This window comes from Micromys minutus (genome assembly GCF_963924665.1).
Source record: "Micromys minutus genome assembly, chromosome: 14".
Taxonomy (NCBI): Eukaryota; Metazoa; Chordata; class Mammalia; order Rodentia; family Muridae; genus Micromys; species Micromys minutus.
Window position 1 is genome coordinate 4,013,749 of NC_137983.1, and position 23,197 is coordinate 4,036,945.

The 23,197-nt window shown below is 41.8% G+C and overlaps 1 protein-coding gene across 3 annotated transcripts in view; it reads left to right on the forward strand.

The window, feature by feature from the left end:
* Positions 1 to 23,197, forward strand: part of PSD3 (pleckstrin and Sec7 domain containing 3) — a gene marked incomplete at its 5' end in the record, with an annotated part of 409,927 nt that overhangs the window by 157,219 nt on the left and 229,511 nt on the right. For all 3 annotated transcript variants that reach the window (XM_080929045.1, XM_080929046.1, XM_080929047.1), the window contains 2 exons: positions 2,342 to 3,383; positions 6,315 to 6,710. In XM_080929045.1, the coding sequence (XP_080785171.1) occupies positions 2,342 to 3,383; positions 6,315 to 6,710 (1,438 nt within the window). The remainder of the gene's footprint in view (positions 1 to 2,341; positions 3,384 to 6,314; positions 6,711 to 23,197) is intronic.

A 23,197-nucleotide genomic window follows, 5' to 3' on the forward strand; every position in this document is an offset into this window, starting at 1 on the left:
ACTCTCGTGGTCACACAGATGATCCCAGTTAAACTCTCACTGGGTCTGTAACCAAAGACTGCTTACCTTTGGCCCAGACTCCATCAATAGTCAGTAGCTCACCAGGCATGGATAGGGCCAGAAGACCCTTCCATGATCCACGATTAACTACTGATAGGCCTTTTCAGACAGCAACAGCTGTTGTGAGATTATGATGTACCTTCCCCGATCTTTGGGATCTTAAGTTCATTCTTGCCTGTTTTCTTCAGTCTGAACTTTAGAGTGGGCAGTATAAATGTTCTCTTTATGTCTAAGCATTCGTCATGTCTTCTCAGCACCTCAAGCAGCCATGCACCTCTGCATTTACCTTGTTCATTGCAGAGACTGTGTTTGATTAGGATAGGGACTAGTATTTGACTTTGGGTATCACATAAACACACGGAGACTGTCACGTGCACTTCTTATTGAAGAACGTGAAAATGTCAATATATTTTTGTAGGAAAACGGATTCCAATTGTTTAACTGCCTTCCTTTTCAAAGCCAAGGTTTGAAAAGTTGCTTTCTTTGCAGAGTTAGGGAGGGGTATACAGCTTCCATCAAGCAAGCTTGTAAACTCTTCAGCAGTGTATCTGAGATTGTATTATATTTGATTCAAATTTAATGTTGAAAATATATTTTAAAGTCTGGAGAGATGGCTTCGTGGTTGAGAGCACTGACTGCTCTTCCAGAGGTCCTGAGTTCAATTCCCACCAACTACATGGTGGCTCACAACCATCTGTAATGGGATCTGATGCCCTCTTCTGGTGTGTCTGAAAACAGCTACAGTGTACTCACTGTATGTGTGTGTAATATATATATATATATATATATATATATATATATATATATATATATATATACACACACAAAAATAAACTGTAAATTGTTGTAAGTAGAGTACAAAATAACCTATACCATATATACTCAGATATACCATTACTATCTACCAAGTTTTAGTACATGGAGAATAACCTCTCATATGATAATACATGCTTTCAAGTTACCTCATTCTTTTGCTGCCTAAAGCAGAATCCTTCACACTGTGTGTGTGTATGTGTGTGTATTCAGACATTCATTGATTGCTTTGCTAAAGAGAACACATACAGCTCTGCAGTGGCTCATAAGCAGCGGAAATTCTCTTAAAGTAGACGTTAATACAGTATATCTAAGGATACAGCAACGAAAACCAAGCCCAGAGGGTTGGGGAGTGAGGCTGATCTTACTAAATTACCCATAAAAACTTTCATTCAAATGTCTTAGCAGAATGTACCCAGTTTCAGGTCTCATTTTAGTAGTAAAATGTCAATTTGATTGATCATAATGAGTATCCTAATTAAATATTATTATTTTTTATATACTGGAATTTCTCATATGACCCAATTAAATTCTGTGCAGTTGGTAACTTTGTACGTGGAGTAGAAACACAGTAGATCCGTGGTCACCAGGCTGGGGACAAGGGTGGGATTGTGAAGCTGTCCATTGATGAACACAGTTTCAGTTGGAAATAAACTCACAAAATCTGCTTTACAATACAGTGACTATAGTTAATAATAACTACTTGAAGTTACTGAAAAATTAGATTGTGTTTTTAACATTAAAAAGTATTCACTACATATGTGAGATAATAAATATATACTTAGTAGGTTAATTTAGTCATTCCATAATGTTGTAGACATACATCAGATTGCCTTGAAAAAATAAACAACTTTTGTTTATCAACTAAGAAAATAAATGAAATGCAAAATGATTACACAAATATTTTAAGTAGAAATTCAGAAATCTTCCAAGTACCATGTTTCATTTTTACATATAAATTATTGTTATTTTGACTTTATTGCCACTCTTGAGAGAAATTTTAGAAATGTTTTCCTCCCCCAAAAATATGTCAGGGAAGAGCATATCTCAAGCTGGGAAGATTTTTACTGACTTTAAATAACTCTTTTCTTTTCCTGAGGTTCAGTCTCAGATTTTCTCTCCCTCCTTATTATTTACCAGTGGTATTTGGATAATAATAATCTTAATATTTATGCATATGAAGGGACTGGGACATATAGCCTCCTGTTTTTGGACATTGTGAGAAATCAGTTAAGTGGGGCAGACTCATTAAAGTCATTACACTGCTTCTTCCTATGTAGAGACTTTGTGTTGATGTTCACGTGGGATGAATAGAAGGGGCCACTGCAGATTATAAGAAGTGTGTGTTGCAGGGTTGGGGGGAAGGAAAATAGTAAATAAATGAATATCACTGCGAACCTGGAATGTATGTTTCCTATAAGAACACACCAGACCCTGATGCCCTGCTTTCATTCTGTTCCATTCTTAGGTGATCATGGAGGAAGCACTTTACTCCCACCGACGGTCACAAACGAGTTTCCAGAATATGGGACCATGGAAGAAGGAGGAGAAGGCCTCAGGGCCTCTCTAGCCTTTGATGGGCAGCAGGCAGTCCACCTTCTTGCTGGACAAGACTCTATGCTTAACAGTGTTAGAGAAGGACCAAATGATGCCTCTCAGTGCCACCCTCAGGAACAAAGTTTACAATCCATTGACTCTTTAATTTCTGCTCTGAAAGCTACAGAAGCCAGAATAGCTTCAGGGACATTTCAAGCTACAAAGGTACTGGACAAAGACGCTGGTTTTTCAGCTCACCAGGTGGGTAAGGAACTGAGTACTGCCAACCATAAGCCACAGAGAGCCCACAGAACATTCCCTGTTGGCCCAGGAAAATCACCAGACATACCTCTTTCAGTGGAAGCACCAACAGAGGAAAAATTATCTTTGCACATCCAGGAGGATCTGACTGCACTCTTACCCGAAGAAGCTCAAGCACAACTATCCCAGGTAACTAATTACAGGAGGCAGGGGCCTCTCCACGTGCCAGAGTCAGCTTGTTCTGTATCCTCCAGCTCAGCAGGGGGCCATAACCCTGTGGGCAGAGTCGGTGCTTTAAAAGATCAGAGGTCTGACCTTGGAAGGGAACACCCTAGAGGATGTGATCAGGGTGGCTCCGTGGGCCGCCAAAGCCGCATCAAACATGTAGAATTTCAAGGAGTAGAGATACTGTGGACAGGAGAGGAGGCTGACAGCCCGCAGCCTGCAGGCTTTGAGACATCATCAGAAAGGACAGCCTCGCCTTTGAGCAAAGAGTTTGCCAAAGGCCCAAGTCATTCTAGCCCAGCTGCTGGTGTGTGCAGCTCCGCTCATTTACTGGGGAGCGTTTGGGACGAAGCTTGCAGAGCTCCTTCAGCAGGGCCTGGCACAAGCTTGTCCCCTGTGCCTCTTGCAGAGAGTGGAGAGGATGACGTCTTCCTGCGAGAAAGCAAAGAACACCTTGAGGACTTTGATATACCGGGAGACAAAGAAAGGTAAGCTCGAGAGTTGTCATGTGATTTTCTCTGTCTGGAACATCTACAGAAAGTCACCGCTGGTGCCTGATGGGGGAGCTCACTCCCCTGCCCCGGTCTCGCCTCAACAGTGCCTGTGCTTTATAAGATTGATTCCATTCACCTGGAGTCGACTTTGATGTTCAAAATGCTAATTAAAAATTCAAGACATAGATAATTCGTGTTTTATGTAACTCTTATTACAGTGTTTTTTTTTTTACAGTTATTCCATTTGTTATGATTATTAAATCTCTTACTTATTATGGCTAATAGGCATGTACACATAGGAATGACATATTTAGGAATTATTATAGTCTTTGATTTCATATCAATGGCAATTTATCCCTATGCAGAAATGGGAGGGCTACAATACTTAGTCTTTATTGCCACAGAATGAAAGAGAAATTATTATAATCTAGGCTATTCTTAGGTTTCAAGTTTCCAAGACCGAAAAGTGATCATGTAATGAAGTTGTGTGTTAGCCAAGGATCAGGGAGGAAAGCTGAAGGGACTGAACACTCATCCATGCACTTGTGTTTCTCACATGAAAGATTAAAACTCTGTAGACATCTCCTCCGTCACTGCAGCTCATCTGGGCCTTCCCCTGAGTGCAGACAATGGTTCTAGTGCAGCGTACATCCAGCCTGTAGTATGGCCTGCTTTCCTGTATGGACATAGATGTTTGGGCCATGTAGTTCTCTATGGCTGAAAGGACATCTCAGCAGGGCAGACGTAGATTAGCATGTGATTTGTTTATTCCATGGTATTTACAAATGGATCTCTTCTTACAAATAGCATGTTTTCTGATGGATAAGTGAATCTGTCATTTCCTGATACTTTCTGGCCTTCAACATTTCTCTTCAGTATTCCACCTCAAGAGCCAAGTCATATGGAAGACATAGCTATCTTTCTTTAGTCTCTCTGATCATGTCTGGTCATGGTTTTTGACAAGTCACTTGTCATATCCTGTATTCCTATGGCATGAATGTTAGTCTTCTGTCATTCCTCAGTGCACTGTTAGAGTATCAGAAAACACAGATATTCATTATTACAGATAAAAGCAGCAAAATTACAGTTATGAAGTAGCAATGAAATAATTTCATGGTTGATGGTCACTACAACATGAATTTTAGAGTCACAGCATTAGGAAGTTTGAGAACCACTAGTGTATATGGTAGAAAATGTCTATAGGAATGTGTGTATGTTTGTGTAGGGGGGTGTTTTTCTTAAATGCTGATACATTTGTGATGATAAGGCTTCTTTTGGGTGAGTCTCTATTAAGAGCAGCCTTGGCATAAGGCTGGTGACTCAGTCTTTGTGTCACTATAGAATGGGCACATTTTACACTGGCAGTTCATCGCTCCCATCCTCTTCTCCCCCCTTTTCCTCTATAAATGTTTTCAAGTTGCTTATTGTATTCGGGACCCTGTTAGATGCTGGACATGAAAGAATGAAGACGCACGTGAGATCCATGGTCTGTGGACTTCAGTGCGAGGCATATAAAGTGACCACCTAAACAGTCTAGATCCCGTGTAGGGAAAGAGCAGCAGTCTACTGTGAAGATAAACCTGAGTGGAAAGGAAAAGGCTTATTCAGGTGGCAGCTTGGACAATATTTTTCTGTATACAAGTTAAGTAAGACTGGAGAACTGAGGGGGTTAGCGAGACAGAAAATGCGGAATGAGGTCGACATAGGATTTTTGTTACTGATGAAAAGCCTTTAGAGGTGCAAGCACAGAAAATTATTTGGTACACAGTGGGTAACAGTAAGTAAATACAGACAAAGATAGTCACACTGTTGATTGTGGGTTCCCGTAATACCTAGGAATTATTTATGAGATGTTTAATAGATACTTCTTACTTTGGGTTTATTCCTATTTGTAGGAATCAGAGGCAGAGAGGTCAAGTAAAGTCACCTGAGAGTACACGGCACGTAGTCAGCACAGCTCTAACCACCAACGTATCTAAGTTATCTGAATGTTCATTTAATATTTGGAGACCTTGCTGGATATTAATTTTTCACATAGACATGATCTGAACAAGCACAGCAGCAGTAGACATGCTAATCCTACCCCACCCACGGGGAAATAAGCAGCTAAGGAATGTGGAGATGCAGAGAAACAGTCCTCTGCAGGCAAGAGCACAGTCAGTTAGCCTTTAGCAGTTACTAGGTACTCCCCAGCCGTGAACCTGACATCTCTGTAGTTCTACTCTACATCAGCAGAGGGCAGCCTCTGGATTCTGACAGCATCTTCCCTGGAGCATCTGCTCTTAAGTCAGAAAGTATTAATAGCCAGTGAAAGTTCAGTACATTTTTACTCATTGTTTGCTGTATCAAGTTTACATGACATTTATATGCTTCTCTTAAAATTAGTGGTTATAGCCGCATGATCCAGATATGGCTGATTAAAACGAATTTAGTATTTTATTCAAATATACACTAAAAGATAGGAAACTAGTTTGAAACCTTATTAAATTTTTATAGATTATTGACATGTGTATTAAGAATATTTTACCCTGGGCTTGGGGGATTTAGGTGAGTAGTTGAAAGCACTTGTTCTTGCAGAGGACCTGGATTCAATTCCCAATTCTCACATAGAGGTTCACTATCATCTGTACCTTCAGCTTCACGGAGTCTGATGCTTTTTTCCTAAGTTCTATGGGCTCCAGGAATGCATGTGTCACATACACACATTCAGGCGAAACACTCACACACATAAAATAACCTATAGGGAATACTTCAACCTGAGTAGGTTTCATCTTTCTTCCCAAATATGTTAAAAAGCCATAGATGAGAGAATATAACAGTTACATGTATACAACACTTTTTAAAAAATGGTTGGTTGAAGGCAGGAAATTGAAAAGAAAACAATTATTTTAATATTGAAAAATGTTGCTTTTCCTAATTTTCCAGGTTTCTCGAACAAGAGGAGCACCTTAGGGGAGGCGATGATGATATTCTCGGGCCTGGATATACAGAGGACTCCACTGACGTGTACAGCAGCCAATTTGAAACTATTTTGGACAACACTTCCTTATACTACAGTGCAGAGTCATTAGAGACACTGTATTCAGAACCCGATAGCTATTTTAGCTTTGATATGCCGCTTACTCCAATGATACAGCAGCGCATTAAAGAAGGCGGTCAGTTCTTGGAGAGGACGTCTGTGGGTGGACATCACGATGTCCTGAGTGTGTCAGCAGATGGTGGGATAGTGATGGGCTATTCTACAGGGATCACCAATGGACTGCACGGTTCTGCCAGCTCTGTCTACTCCCAAGGCCCTCAAGAGATTGCCTTCTGGGGAAGGTAGTGTCCCATTCTCATTGATTTCACAGTGGTGTTTTCCTGGTATTCTCTCTTTGAGAAACCTAAGGGTAGAGCATGTTTTACATGAATTTGGCCAGTTTCTGTGAATATGAGCAAGTGAAAGCTTGGATTAGTGAGAACAGCAACTGTACTCTATTGGTTTTTTGAACTGGTAAATGGTGGGCATTTCCTGGGTTACTGTTTGTGGATGGGCACACACTTGTAACAAGTCTGCTCTGATGCTGCGGACTCTCACAGTGGCTGGGGTTATAGAAAGAGCCTTTAGCTTTGCATTGGCAAGGCATGTTCTTGCTGTGTTTTTCCATTGGCGTCCATCTTGAGATTAGAGGACAACATAGGTGGGGTGCGTAGTCCCAGCGATCATCTGGCTACATTTTGCGTCTTTTCACCAGTTCTTACCTGCCTCCTTGCTTCATCTGCCTGCCACTTAGCATGTCTGTCAGCAGGAAGGGGATGCTCAGCCTTGCAAGTTCTATAAATTTAGTCTTGAAATGTGCTTTTTCTATATGTGTGGAGATGGCAGTGGAGGGAAGGTTAAATGTGGAGACGGTATTTTGAACGTATTTGAAAAATGTCAGCACTTTTTTCCTTAAAATTCTGTTCACATTACAGGTTTTCAGGAATGCTGTCTTTTCCAACAGTCTGTCCTGTGTTGGAATTTCCTGTAACCAGCAGAATTTTATGGTCATTGGAGGACCATAATTGAGAATCAAACATCTCAATACTGTAGATGCTTCCTGTGAAACAGGTTCTAAGGACTTGGTTCTCAGCGAGACACTGAAAGGCATGCAAGGTCTCAGAAGGGCAAAGTTTTGGTCTTATAAATTTATTCACAATGACTACAAATTTTGATGAAATGTTGTAGAATATGTATGTAAAAGAATTCAGTGTACTTCCAACCCAACTTTCTGGGGCATGTAGAAGTTCTTTGTGTTACACCCAAACAGGTTAAGAGTTAAGGTGGTTTGGGTTGTGACATTGTACCTCAGAAGCCACAGGAGAGGTATGTCCGGGAAGGTAAGAGACAGTAGGTAGCCTAGACATTGGCGAAGTAGTCATTACTTGGCAGTATAGGCTCTGTCCTGGGGTTATTATTTCTGTGATGAAATACCATGACTAAAAGCAACTTGGGGAAGAGTTTATTTCACTTATAGTTCCAAATAACAGTTCATCATCAAAAGCAAGGGCAGAGAATTAAGTAGGGCAGGAACCCGGAGGTAGGAGCTGATGCAGAGACTGTGGAGGGGAACTGCTTACTGGCTTGTTCCTCAGGATTTGCTCAGCCTGCTTTCTTACAGAACTCAGGACCACCAACCCAGGGATAGCACTACCTACAGTGGGCTAGTCCTTCCCCATCAATAACTAAGAAAATGCCTTACAGCCAGATCTTATAGGCATTTCCTCAGTTGAAGTTCCCTCCTTTCAGGTAACTCCAGCTTGTGTTAAGTAGATAAAAAATTAGCCAGCAGAGGCCTCAAACCTTTGTATGGACAGAGCTAAGTGCTTACAACACTGGAGTAGCTGCTGGTGCTTTAACATGTCAGATTAGATCATGGTATCTGTTGGGCTACCTTGAACTAATATTTTGGTTGTTTCACCTGGCTAAGGCAAGAAAGACTGAACCCCAGTGTAGAAAAGAACTGTTTTAGAAAGTGGTCCTCTGCAGGACTCCAGACAAGGGAATTCCTCACTTCCATTTATACCGCCAGTGGTTAAGACAGTGCGCTTTTGGGTGTTGAGTTGGCTTGAGGTAAGCAGACAAAGCTTTACAACCTGAAATGGACCTTATATAACATTATTTATAACCACCACAACCACCACCACCACCACAACAACAACAACCACAAAACCAGTGTCCTAGTTTGGCTGGTAGAATTATTCAAAGACATGTGACTTGGTAGTGATAGTTCCTAAACCTGACTTCAAGTTGCTTAATTCCTAGTAAGTGTTTTTATTGTCCTGAACTTCCAGGTCTTTTATACAATTATTATTTATATAGAATGATTATTTTTTGTCCTTATTTCTTTCTATACAGACAGTTGTCTGAATTTATCTATTAGTTCCAAATGCTGAATTGGTTGCTGTTAGTACCATGTGCATGCGAGCCTGTGGAATTGTTTGGGAATAGTCTCTTGTGGTAAAAATTCCTCCCCCCCCCCCCCGAGTTAGTTTTAGTACATCAAAGAGGAAAATTCCCTTCATCTCTCATATTCAATATTTAGTTGGGAAGGTTCATTGAGTGCTTGTCTTACTGTGTGTGTTTTAAAGTATTATATAGAAATAACAAAGTCTGCTGAGATCCTAGATCATTTGAACAGGAATAGTTAAATTCTTCCAGGATGCTCTGACTGCTGACCATGAAGCTGCCTGTCAGCAGGAAATAGCTCACCTAGCCTTGCTATGTAATGCAATATTTTAATGAAGGAGTAAAGAGCAGCATCCCCTTCCTTAGGGGTCCAGCTAGGGAGCCTCAGGCCCCCAGGGTTCATCAGGCTGTGTGAAGTCCAGTCACATGGCTCCAGAATTAGAAAGGATAATTAGAGACTTACAGTCACACATGTCCCCATGGGTTCCTTTGTGTCTGGGTGTTTCTCTCTCGCAGGCCTATCCGGAGATGACCACAACTCCAACCAGTAAGTGCTGTCTGACCTGAAGACTGCAAGCCACACGTGTTGTCCCTGTCACCAGGAACCATGGTGAATAAGGTCCATTTCTGTTGAGCTGGGTCTGGACAGAGGTGAAGTGAGACAGCAAATACAGGGATTCGTCAGCAGCCTCTTTCCTGGTTCTCTCAACTATAAGAAACTGCTCTAAAATATGCTTTGTTGTGTGAAAAATGTGTTTTATATTTCAGTTTCTTGGATTTTTCTCTCAGGGTAGGAGTTCGGCAGAAGAGGTGAATTGCATCTGTGAGCAGCTGATATGCCTGAGGGAAGTGCTTCACTGTTCAGTCCCTTGAAGCTGATATTTGTGGTTTTCTGCTTTCCTCTTGCTCCTCCTCTTCTCAAAGGGAATGCTATACTATTTCTTCTTCAGCCCTTTTCTTTCCTTAGTGCTTTCTGCTCGGGAAGCAGTAACTTGAAAGAGCAGCAATAAAGAAATTGGCTAGAGTATAATTTAAGAAAATTTTCTAGATCCCAATTTAAAAGCAGGAAGGCTTGTGCGTATGTATAGCTATTAAAGTAAGAGAATAACATTGGCGTCTGCTTAGCTGGTGAATATGTGAAATCCCTGTTTTACTGAGTGTCTCAAGAGGCTCATGGAACTCTGAACTTTTCTGTCATTGGGGCAGGGCATACTGCTGCCTCCTGGTTTAGTAGTGGGTGGATGTGTCTCCAGGAATTTCTTAAGTATTTTTATGGCCTGTGATGGTTTGTGTATGCTCAGCTCAGGGAGTGGCAGGATTAGAAGGTGTGGCCTTGTTGGAGTAGGTGTGTCACTATGGGTTGTGGCTTTAAGACCCTCACCCTAGCAGCTTGGAAGTCAGTCTTCCACTAGCAGCCTTCAGATGAAGATGTAGAACTCTCAGCTCCTCCTGCACCTTGTCTGCCTGGATGCTGTCCTGCTTTGACCTTGACCATACAGGACTGAACCTCTGAACCTGTAAGCCAGCCCCAAGTAAACATTGTTTTTATTAGAGTTGCCTTGGTTATGGTGTCTGCTCACAGCAGTAAAACCCTAACTAAGACATGGTCTAAATATTTTTTTCTACAGAAAAGGAAGTTCTTGTTTGTCTTCTAAATTTCTGAAGTTTTAGTAGTCAAGTTTTATTATTATTATTATTATTATTATTATTATTATTATTATTATTATTATTATTATTATTTTTGGTTTTTGTTCGTTTTCCCATTTGAGAATTCTTGCTCAGTTGTTTGTTTTGCCTTGTTATGTTTTGCTTTGTTTTTGTATTCTTGGAGGGGGCACTCCTGTAGAGTTCACAGTGAAATCTAATTTTGAATGTTATTTATTTTAGTTACTTAGTAGAGGTGTAATTGTGAAAAATACAAACAAGCTGAGAAATCGCTCCCAAAGTGAAAATAAAGTCAATAGTAACTATCATAAGGGAAGAGGTAACAAGTGAAATGAAGCCAAAAGAAGACAAAACAAAACAAACGAAAAACCAACTCAAGAAAGGACAGTCAAGTGGCTAATAGTGCCCGAGGCTTAGCAACCATAGAATGGGAGCTATGGTAGTAAGAGTGGAAGCAGGGAGAGTCAGCCAGCCACCCCTCAACACCCTCTCCCTGTCAGAGGAGCTGTCAGAGGAGCTGTCCTAGGGATGCTTCTAGCCCTGGGCTTTCAGAGGCTTCCTCTAACATGGCTTTCCTATGCAAAGCTATTCAGTAGGGGGTTAGGGTGGGCCCATAAACATGGGGGTTAAGAGCAGCTTCATCTTGGGCAGCTCGTTCCATTTATAGAAATCGATTCTTTATTTGGTGAACTAGAAATGTTCTTACCAACCAATTTAATTTTGGTATCTGAATTTTCAGAATACTGGGTTTTTAACCTGTTCACAGTTTACACAGTGGTCTGTGTAACTGAAGTTTAATAGGAAAATAGATAAGAAAAATCTTGGTAAAGAGAAAGAATACATAAAGATTGGGGTCGGTGTTTCAATGTGGGACAGTTGGGGTTGAGGTAAGGTGACTTTAGACTTTAAACATGTATCTAACTCACTGAACCCAGAAACTGTCACAAGAGTTACTTTCAGAACCCGGGTTTGTAGGAGTCATGTGGCAAGTTCAGCTTTAAGCATGTTGCATTTGTGAAATACAGAGGTCATTTACTTTAAACATGTTGCATTTGTGAAATACAGAGGTCAGTCATTTACTGGAGGGCTGGTGGGTGTGGAATTGAAGGTCAATGGAGAGATACTGGAATCACCCTTTAACTGATACACACTTTTCAAAAGGAGGGTGGCGAGGACAGTTATACATGGAAGGACTGGGTGTCCATTTTGGACTCTGCTAAATTGTTCAAAATGTAATTTTCAAGGGCTTTGCAGATTTTGGCCTGAGGATAGCAGAGATGGTCTTTTATCAAATACAGCTTTATATGATAAAGGTGTGGAGTTAAGCTATGGCAAGGAGGGTTGTGGCCTTGAGTGAAAATCTTGAATAGCTAACACTTCCCTTTGCTGAGGTTCTGTTACAATTCTTCATATACACACCAATGCAGTATTTTTGGTGGAGTTTTTAATCTTAATATAATCTGATAGATGTTACCATTCTCACCCAGTATTAATTAGCTTCTGAAACAAAATACATAGAGTCAAGCCTGTCAGTACGTGTCCGGATCTCAGCAGGCAAGAGAATCGGGAGTTTAAGACCAGCCTCAGTTGTACAGAGTTCAAGACTCACTGGCAAAAACACTAAAAGCAATGTTAAGAAACGGGAATTGAGAACACACCTGCATCCATCTAGAACAAAGAGGAGTGTGTGTCTTTTGGCTTTACACAGATTCTGTCAGGGGCTCCTGCGTGTCTATGCACGCTTGGCAATTTAGAGAAAGGTACTTTACTCTTTGCTTTCTTCAGCGAGAAATAGTCTCATTGCAATGGTCTGGGATTGATCTGTAAAGAGCGCATTTCCCCATCCATTAGTGCTGACACTGAACCAAGGAACTGTAGTAGCAGATGCCTTAACACTAAGCCGTTTTCCCCACACAGTTCTAAAGGTTTGAGACATTCATGCAGTGCTTGGAGCCTGTGACTAAGTAAGATGCCTGCTCCTGCTTTTAGCTAGCTGAAGGGTAGCACAGGAGCAGAGTTGTAGGCTATCCCTTCAAAGACAGAAGAGGCGATTTGTATTTCCTTGGTTCAAAGATGCTTCTGAGCACCCACCAGATCCTTACAGATTATCTTTGCCATCTCCAGATAGGACTTAAACACATCTTTATACTGACAAAGAGATCGCTTTGAGATAGAGATGCTTAAAAAGACAGAATAGGACTCTTCTCTTTCAGGTGGGATGAAGACTTCATATTTTTCAGTCTTCCATGAACTGAACACTCTTTTCTCTTCCTCTTCCTCTTCCTCTTCCTCTTCCTCGGGGTTTCCTGGGCCCCAAGGGAAGGGATTTGATGTATACAGCCTGCTTAGGGCCAAGCCTTCCAAGGTTTCTCATTGTGTTTGGCTGTGCGTCTCCGTATTTTTGCCCAGCTGCTGCAATAAGACGCTTCTCTGGTGATGTCTGAGCGAATCACAATCAGTGCAATATGTAACTGTCAGAGGAGGTGACAGCATTTTTTCAGCAGAGGTCCTTTAATGTTCTCTCCACAAAACTAGATATTCTGCAGTAATGCTTGCTTGTGGGAGGGGGAAAGATACAGACTGTCTTTGAGAAAACAGTTCTCTGGGGCCCGGTAAGCTGACTCAGTGGGCAAAACATACTTGCTGCACAAAGCTGGCAATCTGAATTTGAGCCCTGGAACCAAAGATGGAAAGAGAGAACATACTCTAGAAACTGTCCTTTATATATGAGTCATATTCTGTGTGGCCCCGTATGAATCATACATGACACCAAACAATACCACCACACTGAAGTTTGGACCCACCGGGCCATACAGCAGCTTTGAGCTGTTCGGTTCTAGAATTACAGTTTTCAAAATGGAGGACATGCTAGAAATAGGAACATGTCACTCAGTTCCTGGTCCTCCCGAGGGGCACCTGGACTTTGGCAGCTTGCCAGGGGGTCGGGACGAGGAGGGCTGTGCAGCCCCTGCTGCACCTAGTATGGCCATGGACTAGCCGTGTAGGCTTCAGTTTTGGTTCCATGTCAGTGGGACTTTGAAGCACTTTGAAGTTTAAGAAGAACGGCTGGAGCTGATGAGAGGCAGAGAGCCCTGGAAGGGGTGCTAAGGGAATGTGCTGTGGTGGGTACGGTGTCCCCACAGAGCTGAGGAAAAGTGAGCGCGTGAAGGTACAGATGAATTCTTGTATATCTGCTGTGACAGAAGTGGCACTGATCTTTTCCCTAGAAATAGAGGGATTTCCTTCCTTTTTATCCGTCTTCCTTTTTATCCAGTTTGGCACTATTGGGGATGGGCCGACCTTGGGCCTAGTTGGAGAAAGGGAGGTCCTGAGAGCGAGGGTATGCCCTGATGGGTGTTAGGTCTAGCCCTGCTTCATCCAGCCTTCGTGAGGGGGACAGTTTTGTTTGCTTTTATATATCATGAGGTCTTGCCTTGCCACAGATCTAAAGAAATGGGACCAAGAGGCTGGACTGAGACCCGTGGAATGGTGATTTTCTGTCTCAGGCATTTTTTCTTCAACAGTGGTGGAAACCTGACTAACATGTATAATGGTGAAGAATGTGGATTCTTAAGTTCACATTTTATTCCTATTTTTAATTTGTGACGACATCTTCCCAATAGGGTCTGAGTTGACAATTCAGACAATGTTGTGAGCCCTCAAAAATTTATATCGTTGATAATAATAGTGTTTGAATTATCTCTACAACTTCTTCAAGGTCATTCTATATAAATGGACTATGGTAAGATGAACTTAATATACAATATATGTGTAATGAGGATTCTAAGAGCCTCAGATTATTTGGAAATGTAAGGAGTTATAATAGCTTTCTTATTGTCTTTAAAATATTCTATTTATTAGTCTCAGCTCAACACAAATAGTATGACTTTTTTGGCGAAGATTATTATTGTAGTCTTTAGGATAGAGAGAAAAGGTATTGAATGACATAATTATATTGTGAAACACATCTTAGAAGTACATTTCACTTGTCAATCACTTAGGTATTTTAGGAGTTCTCATAATACACTTCAGAACAGGTCCATCTCACCTACTAGGCTGTAAACTTCTAAGGTCTTATTTTGAGGCCTCAGAGGAATCTCTGCTGCAGTGGTGGGAGTCTTATTGACTGAACAGTGTAAGGAACAAGAGTTCTCAGCTGCTTCAGGGACACTGGGCCTGGGGAGCCAGACTGAGGCCCAGGCCCGGGTAGTTGCACTGTGTCACAGACACTCTCCTGGAAGTGTTGATTTTTGAGGTAGGCCTTAGAGGAGGCTGATATGTGGAACTAGTTGTTGGGGTGTAAGACAGAGCTGGAACAATAGAAAGGGCTAAGAGGAGACAGGTAGACAAAAAGACAGACAGGCAGACAGGTACAGACACAGAGACTTCAGTAGAACCCCCAGCAGGTTGCTTGGATTTTGCCATCTGGGAGTCAGGAATGAATCTTCTTTTCCTATTAACTTCACCTTGAGCAGGTACTATTTCTCTTTAAAGTGTGGCCATCACACAGCCTGTTCCATGCAATTAACAACCCTGTGGTGTCATCATTCTTTTGGGGAGGAAATTGTGACAGCTGGAGTCGAGACTCAGGACCACCTCTCACCTCTCACCGTCCCTGCGGCAGGGTAACGGTTGTGCTGATGTTTCTCATTCCTCTTACACACGTGTTCGTGGACCTTAGGCAGCATCTTTTCACACATGTTTAGACTGCATGTAGATGTCATCTCTTTGTTTCTTGTGGTATCACTGTTTTCTTTTTCCCCTCTCAACATCTAAAATACATTTATTTACTTTAAAGCCCTTCTTTATCGTTTAGCTGCTAAGGAGCAGACATTCTGTGAATGCATTATAATTATGTTTTTATTTTCTTCTACTTGTATTATGATCTCTAACGACATGGCAATGTGTACTTATTCTTATATAACAGATACCTTCCTGTGTAAATATGGGACTCTTTATGTAATCAAGTTTTGGTGAACTACTCTTGAAAGTACATACTCCATTTTCTTTGAGCATATGCAATCTTATGTGTTGCTGTTTATAAGGTAACTCTTAGTTCTTCTTCCTCTTCTCATCCTACAAAATAGCCGAGGTGAGAGGGAAAAATAGGCAAAGAAAATATTGCAGTCAATTGATTCCCCTTTCCCTTTAGGAGCTCTGATAGAGACTCTGGTATCCATTAGTTGAGTCTGGAGGCTGGGTCTGGATCAGATTTCTCAATTACTCCTGTCCCTGTTCTCCCCCCAGATGCTTTTGTGGCAGTTGTTGTCCTTGTCTGACAGCTGTGAGTGTGGCCTGTCCACTTCTGGCTGACTGTAGTGGCATTTGAACAAAGGGACAATAAATAGTTTCACAGGGAGATTGCAGAAAAAAGGAATCCAAGTTAGAATGAAAATAGAAAAACGCCACTGCAATATGTATCAAACATGCCTGTGACTAATTGTCAAATAAAGGAGCTATGTCTGTTTTGTAGACTAGTTCAGTCAGAGTAAGTGAACTGTTAGAAATTTTGTCTTTTTAACATAGTCCTTTCAAAACCTTAGTGCTTTTATAAAAGACTGCTCCAGCAACTTATTTTGGAGTGGTGTTGAACAAACATTTCCCTTCCTTAAAAGGCAACTACCTCAATTATGCTATGAAATTTGTCCTTTCTCCCTGCTACTAGCTCTTCTCTGGCCTTTAAACAGTTAAGTGGGAGGTTTGTGAGGTCATGTGTGACTTCACTGGGTCTGCACTTTTGAAGTAGGTCTGTTGGAGGGAAGCTGCTTGTTCTGGAGGAGGGGCTGGGAAGAGGGGCAGGACTCCTTCAAGTTCTTTCAAGTTCTTATTCCTTAGGCAGCCCCCAAGGGGATACAGTGGCACTCTGGGAGAATGTCACTGTTCAGTCAGTGTGTAGCAGTGTGTATTCACACAGAAGCAGCTTCCGAAGTACGTTAAAAGAGCCCTTACGGAAGATGAAAGTTTGCGGAGCAGATGGAACAGGGCATTCTCTTCGTATTCCTGACAGATTCATGGGGCAGACTGTTTGCTGACAGAGGTAACAGGAATTGGGGTTGAGTGTCTTTGTCTGGTCTGAGGCAGTCTGGATTATGTACAAATGTAGTCACAGAAAATTCCTTGGGTTTTGAAGATTTTTAATTTCAAATAACAGCCACTATAGGATAGTCTCGGAGAAAAACTTAAAATGCTTTTCTGCTTTCTTAGTAAGGATGACAGAAACGAGAAGGGTGTTTATTGCATGGAGGTGATTGGGCTCATGCAGAGTTTCATTGGAGCCACGTTGCTGTCTGAGGCGATGATCCAAAGCTTGGTGCTCTGAGACTCGGAATGCATCTTCGGAAACTGAACTTGTAGCAGGCAGAAGGCCGTCACTTCCAGCATGGTCATTTAGTGATCCATTCTATCTCACAAGCATTCCATTCTTTGTGCCACTCCTCTGGGGGGGGGGATGTTGGCTTTGTAGTTAATATAGAAAAACAATTTATCTTAGAATTTTGGGGGTCTGATTCTTCCAACATTACCCAGTTATTTAAGAAAAAAGTCTCTCAGCTCTGGTTTATCTCTGGAAAGGTGTCTGTCTGCTATCATGCTCAACAGACACAAACATAAGGGACCACAGTGACAATGTGGCCGATTGATAGTCCTCCCCATCCTCAGATTAGAAGACTCACCCACCGAAACTGAGAGTACCGGCCCTGAACTCTCAGGGGAACTAGCTGATTACATAACTAGCTTGCTCATGTGTATGTATTGGTCAAATTGCCATTATTTTGGCATGTTCATAGATTTATTTATTTGTTTGTTCCTATTTATGGTACTTTACAGTACCATTTGTTTTCTTGACTAGTCATCCTAAAATTTTGAACTCCTCTCCATGGATATTCTGTTTTAGTTTCCTCAAAGTACATTGAGAATTCATGGCATAGAAAATGCACTAAACATTTTTGTGGGAGGCATAGTGCGGAACTTAGAGATCACGGGCCTGTAGCTCTACATTTTCCCTGTAGTTCATAAGGTTTGGCTTCTTGTAAGTTACTTAAGCTCTTTGGAAGCTCAGTTTCTGCATATGTTAAGTAGGGATGAAAATGGTGTGTATCAGAGGGATAGCAATTCTGTTCTATAGGCTGACTATGGTGCAGCGTGTGAAAGCATTTACTTAGTTTGTCTGCGCTAGGGAAAGCTCAATGCACGTTAACTTGGGCTGTGCTCAATGTGTATGCCGTGCTTTCTATCAGGTACTCAAGAAGACTTGCTTAGGGACACTAGTAAAGCTAGAAGAGCTCACGCTGTCAGCATGCACGGGGTTCTGTGGTCAGGCTTCAGGCAGCCTGTCTGTTTCTTCTCCTCCGATCAGTCATTTCTCTGATGCAGCCTCTCATGCAAGGTGATGGGCAGAGGAGTGGGACCAGCCAAGTGTACATTCCTCAAGACTTGGGAAAACTCTCCTGGTTTTGGGCCTGTGACACCACACCAGACTTTGACTGTGGGGAACAGGACAGTATGCATGTGACACCCAGAAGGTACTAGGTAGAAAGGACTGCTGGAATGCAGACCCTGTTCCTGGGTGCACTCCTTAGGTGCAGGGCCCTCTGTGTGCAGTGGTGGCTGTTGTCATAGCTTATCTTAGCTCCAGCTTTGCCCTTTGGCAGCTTGCAGCAGTAGGAAGCATGCATAGCCTCTTATTTCCTGATCTGTTATTATGGATGCTATCTTTTTCATTATTGAGAATAAGCACAATCTGTGGGAATGACTAGCACACAGTCAGTACCGGATGTATTTTTACTCCTCCCCACATTTGCTCTGTTTCTGCTGTTAGAGTCAAGGGAAGTTTAATTATCATTTCTAAATGAGTCTTTTATGCTGTAGTGCACGGTAAAGGTCTTATGTCTAGACTGTGGTTCTAAAACTTCTGATTAAAATACTTTTCTTGAGCTAACAAGGGGTATATGCCTGTAATCTCCGACTTGCGAAGTACGGGCAGAGGAATAAGGCCACACTTGGCTACATAAGTTTGAATGAGTCTGGAATGGCCGAGACCCTGGATCTGTAATGGCATCATTGTCTTGTGTTACTAGTTTATGTCATCAATGTCAGCCTTTCTTTGTATCTTGATAAGACTTCAGTGTGGGTTATTATTTTTACAAGTGTTAAATTAGATTTTAATCTAGATTTCAAAAAACAATTATGAAATAAAAGCCCCACAGTGCCAGTGGTAAAAATCAAATAGAACCCCTTGTTTCACTGCAAGAGCCTCCAGTGACAGTTCCCAGTGTGTCCTTGGATGACAGACTTTATGAAGTGGTTTTTTTTGGGGGGGGGCTTTTAGTCAAAACTATCTTTCTGGTGTAAAAGTGCAACTGTGGTCTGGAAAGTTCTGTGAGGTTTGCTACATGTCTGTACAGTTAAGTCCCTCCTTGTAGTTCCATGGAGTTTGGAATGTTTGGGAGTGCCCTGCAGGGAAGGTGCCTGCACAGCTGGGTCTTGTCACCAGAGCCCAGTGTACTTGACAGGTCCAGCTCTGCCCACACTGCTGCAGGTCATCTGAGCAGACCCGAGTTCTGGGAGGATAGTTAAGGGTTCAGAAAGCCCCGGAAAACCTCTGTCTTGGAGCTTTGTGTTCCAGTAAGGGTTTTAGTCATTGCTTTGTTGGTCTGAGGGTGGGGTTCCGTCAGCTCTTTGGTCTGCTGTTGTGTTTGGCTTACCGTCACCAGCACTGGGTGGGGAGAGTGTAGAAATTGTTAAACTGAACATGGAATTGCAGGACTACGTTCAACTTCCAGCCTCACTGTTCACCATCTGTGGCCTTGGACGAGATGGCGCTGCTCTCAGCTTCTCTGTTTGCAGAATGGAATGGCTATGGGATAAGATGTCAAATCTTTGGTAATTTTCTATATTTGATAGAATTCACCCTAAACTCTTCCCCCTACTTCTCTCCAGTCCACGCTTACCTCCCTACCCACCCATTCCTTGTCTTTTCTGAATTTTAATTTTTTAAAAGTATTCATCGACTCCAGTTCATGTCATCAACATATTTGTAGGTGTAAGCAACGTGGACATACGAAGAGCCACACCCTTAAAGAAAACTGACTCTTCCTTCCCCAGAAGCCGTGGCTTCTATGTTGTCTATGGCTGTGAGTCAAACTCAGGTCATCAGGCTTCATGAGAGAAAGGGTTAATTAAGCAGTATGTTGATGACAGATTGATATTGTCAGGCATTTTCTGACAACTGGACCTTGGGAAGCTGGTATGTTTCATATCATGACTTTGAACTTGACCTGAACTGACTTTACTGCATGGATTATATAACTGAACATTCTCCGCAGATTAACAGTGACAGAGCCACCAAGAATCCATATAAAGCACATAGATGGTCAGTCTGCACATCATATGCAGCAGTGACTTCCTTGGGTGTCAGCTGTCTAAGGATAATTTTAGTGGCCATTCTGTGTTTCCTCAGATGGCGAGTAATATGAGGTTTTCGACCTGGTCTTACAAAACTAACTATGCTTTTTTTCTTCTTCTCCTTCTTCTCCTTCTTCTTCTTCTCCTTCTCCTTCTCCTTCTCCTTCTCCTTCTCCTTCTCCTTCTCCTTCTCCTTCTTCTTCTTCTTCTTCTTCTTCTTCTTCTTCTTCTTCTTCTTCTCTTCCTCTTCCTCCTCCTCTTCTTCCTCCTCCTCCTCCTCCTCCTTTTTTTCTTCTTCTTTTCTTCTTCTTCTAGCAAAGTACTGGATATATTGTGAAATATGAAGTGAACATAGTTAGGATACTTGTATAGTTATCTGACATGAGAGAGGGCAGCCATGGTTAGTTTTGACTCCTGGTTTCAGGAGTCGCAGGGATGAGCCCAGCTTCATGCTGCTTCTTAAATTCAGGTTGACTTGACTGCCTCAGAGCGGGAATCAGCCGTGTACTAAGTGAGCAGATTCCGTCTGTAGCATCCAGGTCCTTCTGTGGATGTCTCAGGACTGCATTAACTCTAGACAGACACCAGAGATCCTTCTGCAGGAGCTAGACTGGAGGCCAAGGATAGCCTTCCCAGATTGTGTTATCCGAGTGACCCATGGTTGGCTAGTGTAGATGTAATTTTTGTCTTACACTGAATTCAGTTTTAGGAAAACATCTAAAGTCTGATATAATTATACATAAACTGGGTTACAAACTGAATTGATATATCAGCATGTTATGTTTTTGATTCTCTGATTGTCACACACTTCTCTGATCTCATCTTTAAAATGACATAGTGATGCTAGGAACCAGCTAATATTTTTATTAGAGCCAGACATGAGCTTGTGATTTCTTTCTCCCCTAGTGGTGTTATCAGAGAGGAGAGGCAGTGAAGGAAAAGAGCTTGGATTTGTTGGGCTCTTCTATGTCTCCCGTGCAGCTCATAACCTCTGTGAGTGGGGGCTGTCTTTTAGTTTTTCATCAGCCTTAAGTTCAGGTTTCCACAAAATGCTTTAACATTGATTATCCATTTTTGGTCAGTACACTAATTTTGGCATTTATACGCCAAGTTGTCAGCAGTTTGGAGCTCTCTGCTTGTAGTGGAGTCGCCCATAAATAGCTGTTCCCAACCCAACTTTCCTGCCTGGGCAGGATTGCTTTGGAAATATTTGTGCTTTTACGTGGAAGATTGTGTGTGTGTGTGTGTGTGTGTTGTCCCTCTTTTGTGTGACTTTTTGGTATTTTTAATTCAGCAGAAGACTCAAGGAGGCTTGTTACAGGGCCTGGATTAACATGGGGACAGGCCTTCAGGGCCAGGACCTGCTTGAACTTTGAGAGAATCAAAACTTCTCCAGAGAATTGTTTGCTTTTTACCTTCTTGATAATGGCAGAACCAGTCAAAACACTCCCGTTGTTTACTGAGTGTGTTTTCTAGATTTGAACTAATTAGATGCCACCCCCAACACCAACTTCCTTTACTATTTTACAGGAAATTTTGGAGTTGACTTGTCTTGTTTAAAACATACCTTGTTTCCATTGGAGGATGCTTCTCTACCCAGCTCTGTATTTTCTTTTCGGCTCATGCTAGTGACTTAGGTAAATGTGAGCAGCATAGTGAAGGTTGTTATAAATGTACTTGGTTATCTGTTCTAATAGTCCACAGGATGTCAGAAACCTGGTGTTTCACATGAGCTAGGATACACTCTTCCACTGAGCTATGTCCCAGCAGGATTTACCGTACATATTATTGTTCTCTTCAGAACAACAGTTCCTGGATATTTTTCTGTCAGATTTTTATATTAGGAGAGCAGTTGATTTATTTCAGCTTCTTAGTTTGTAGTCATGAAACTCAGGAATCTCCCCTTGTGGGCAACCCAGGGGAGCAGAAAGCCCAAGGGTCCCATTGGCTTCATTCTTCCCCGAGTGACAGATCCAATTAACAGGTTGTTGACATGGTGTCTAGGGACTCCCTCAGTGTAGACACCTTTTGCTCTACTCCTGGTGTCACAACTGAGAAGAATGCCGCTGCCATGGCCATGTCAACAAATCCGGAAAAATAGCAGGACATAAAGTCTCAGAGTGTGCCCTCTGCTCTGCCTAAGTGCAGGCCTCCATTACCGATGCAGCTGTTCACTACTTTTTAGGATGTTCCCGCCCCTTTAGGATGCAGTGGCTCTAATCTGGAGGAATTTCTCCAGGAAATACCTGGAGCTGCTGCAGTCTCTTAGAAAGAGTAATGGTCTCAATCAGAGCAGCACTGACTAAGCAGGCACTTGAAACATTGTGGCATATGTTACCATGTTTTTTTTCCTCATGATCTTTTTCCTTTAGAATATGCTTACTACCCTTAAAGTAAAACCTTGTACAAGTAAGATTTTAGAAAATGCTGGCCAGATTTTGAACTCATGAAATTATATCCCAAGATTTGAGTGCAAAGCCTTTTCCCACATTACTGAATGAACTGGGCATTGTAACCAGCTTTGTATGGAACAGTTGTTCCAAATCCCAACCCTATGACTAATTTATTTTCTTTCTACCCATAGTCAATGCTCTGAGCTAGCTTATCCTAGAATTTGACTATATTCTTTCTCCTGACTAAAGCCTTCTATAGAAAGATCTTGATACTCCTGTGATTAGTATTCCTTGTAAGTTATTGCTTATGTACTTCAGATCTTCCTGATAATCTTACTTTCCCAGTGAATTCTATTTAAGGAAGAGTAGAGTTGTGGTTAGATGGCTACAAGTTCAATATTTTCATTTCCTACTTCATAGTGTTTTTGGTGGAAGTGATTTAATCGCAGTGTTGTTTCAGTGCAAGGTTAAAAGAATAAGACCTATGCATATGTCGGAGGGAGGAGGATAAGTAGTCAAAATAAATGTATTTTACAGTGTTTACATGTAAAAATTTAAAGAGAAAAGGGGGGGTTAGACACTCCCCTCCCAAAGGAGTTGTGGGCAGTTCCCAGCAGTACAGAAGATGATGCTTAAATGGAAGACACGTGCCACTTCCAATCCTTAGTGACTGTAGCAGGAGTGAGGACAGAGGAGAGGGGAACTCGCAGATGACGTTACTTTGCTTAGAATTCTCAGGGCACCCAAAGGATGAGGGTGACTTCCTCCTTTTATTTCTGTGTATCATCATATTATAAGAAGATGTGGTTTTCCCTGTGGTAAAATAAGTCATTCAAATAGTTATGGATAATTTTATGAGTTAAAGGGTATTAATTAAAGTTTTGTCCACTATATGAGTCTCATAAAGCTAATGTTTGGAC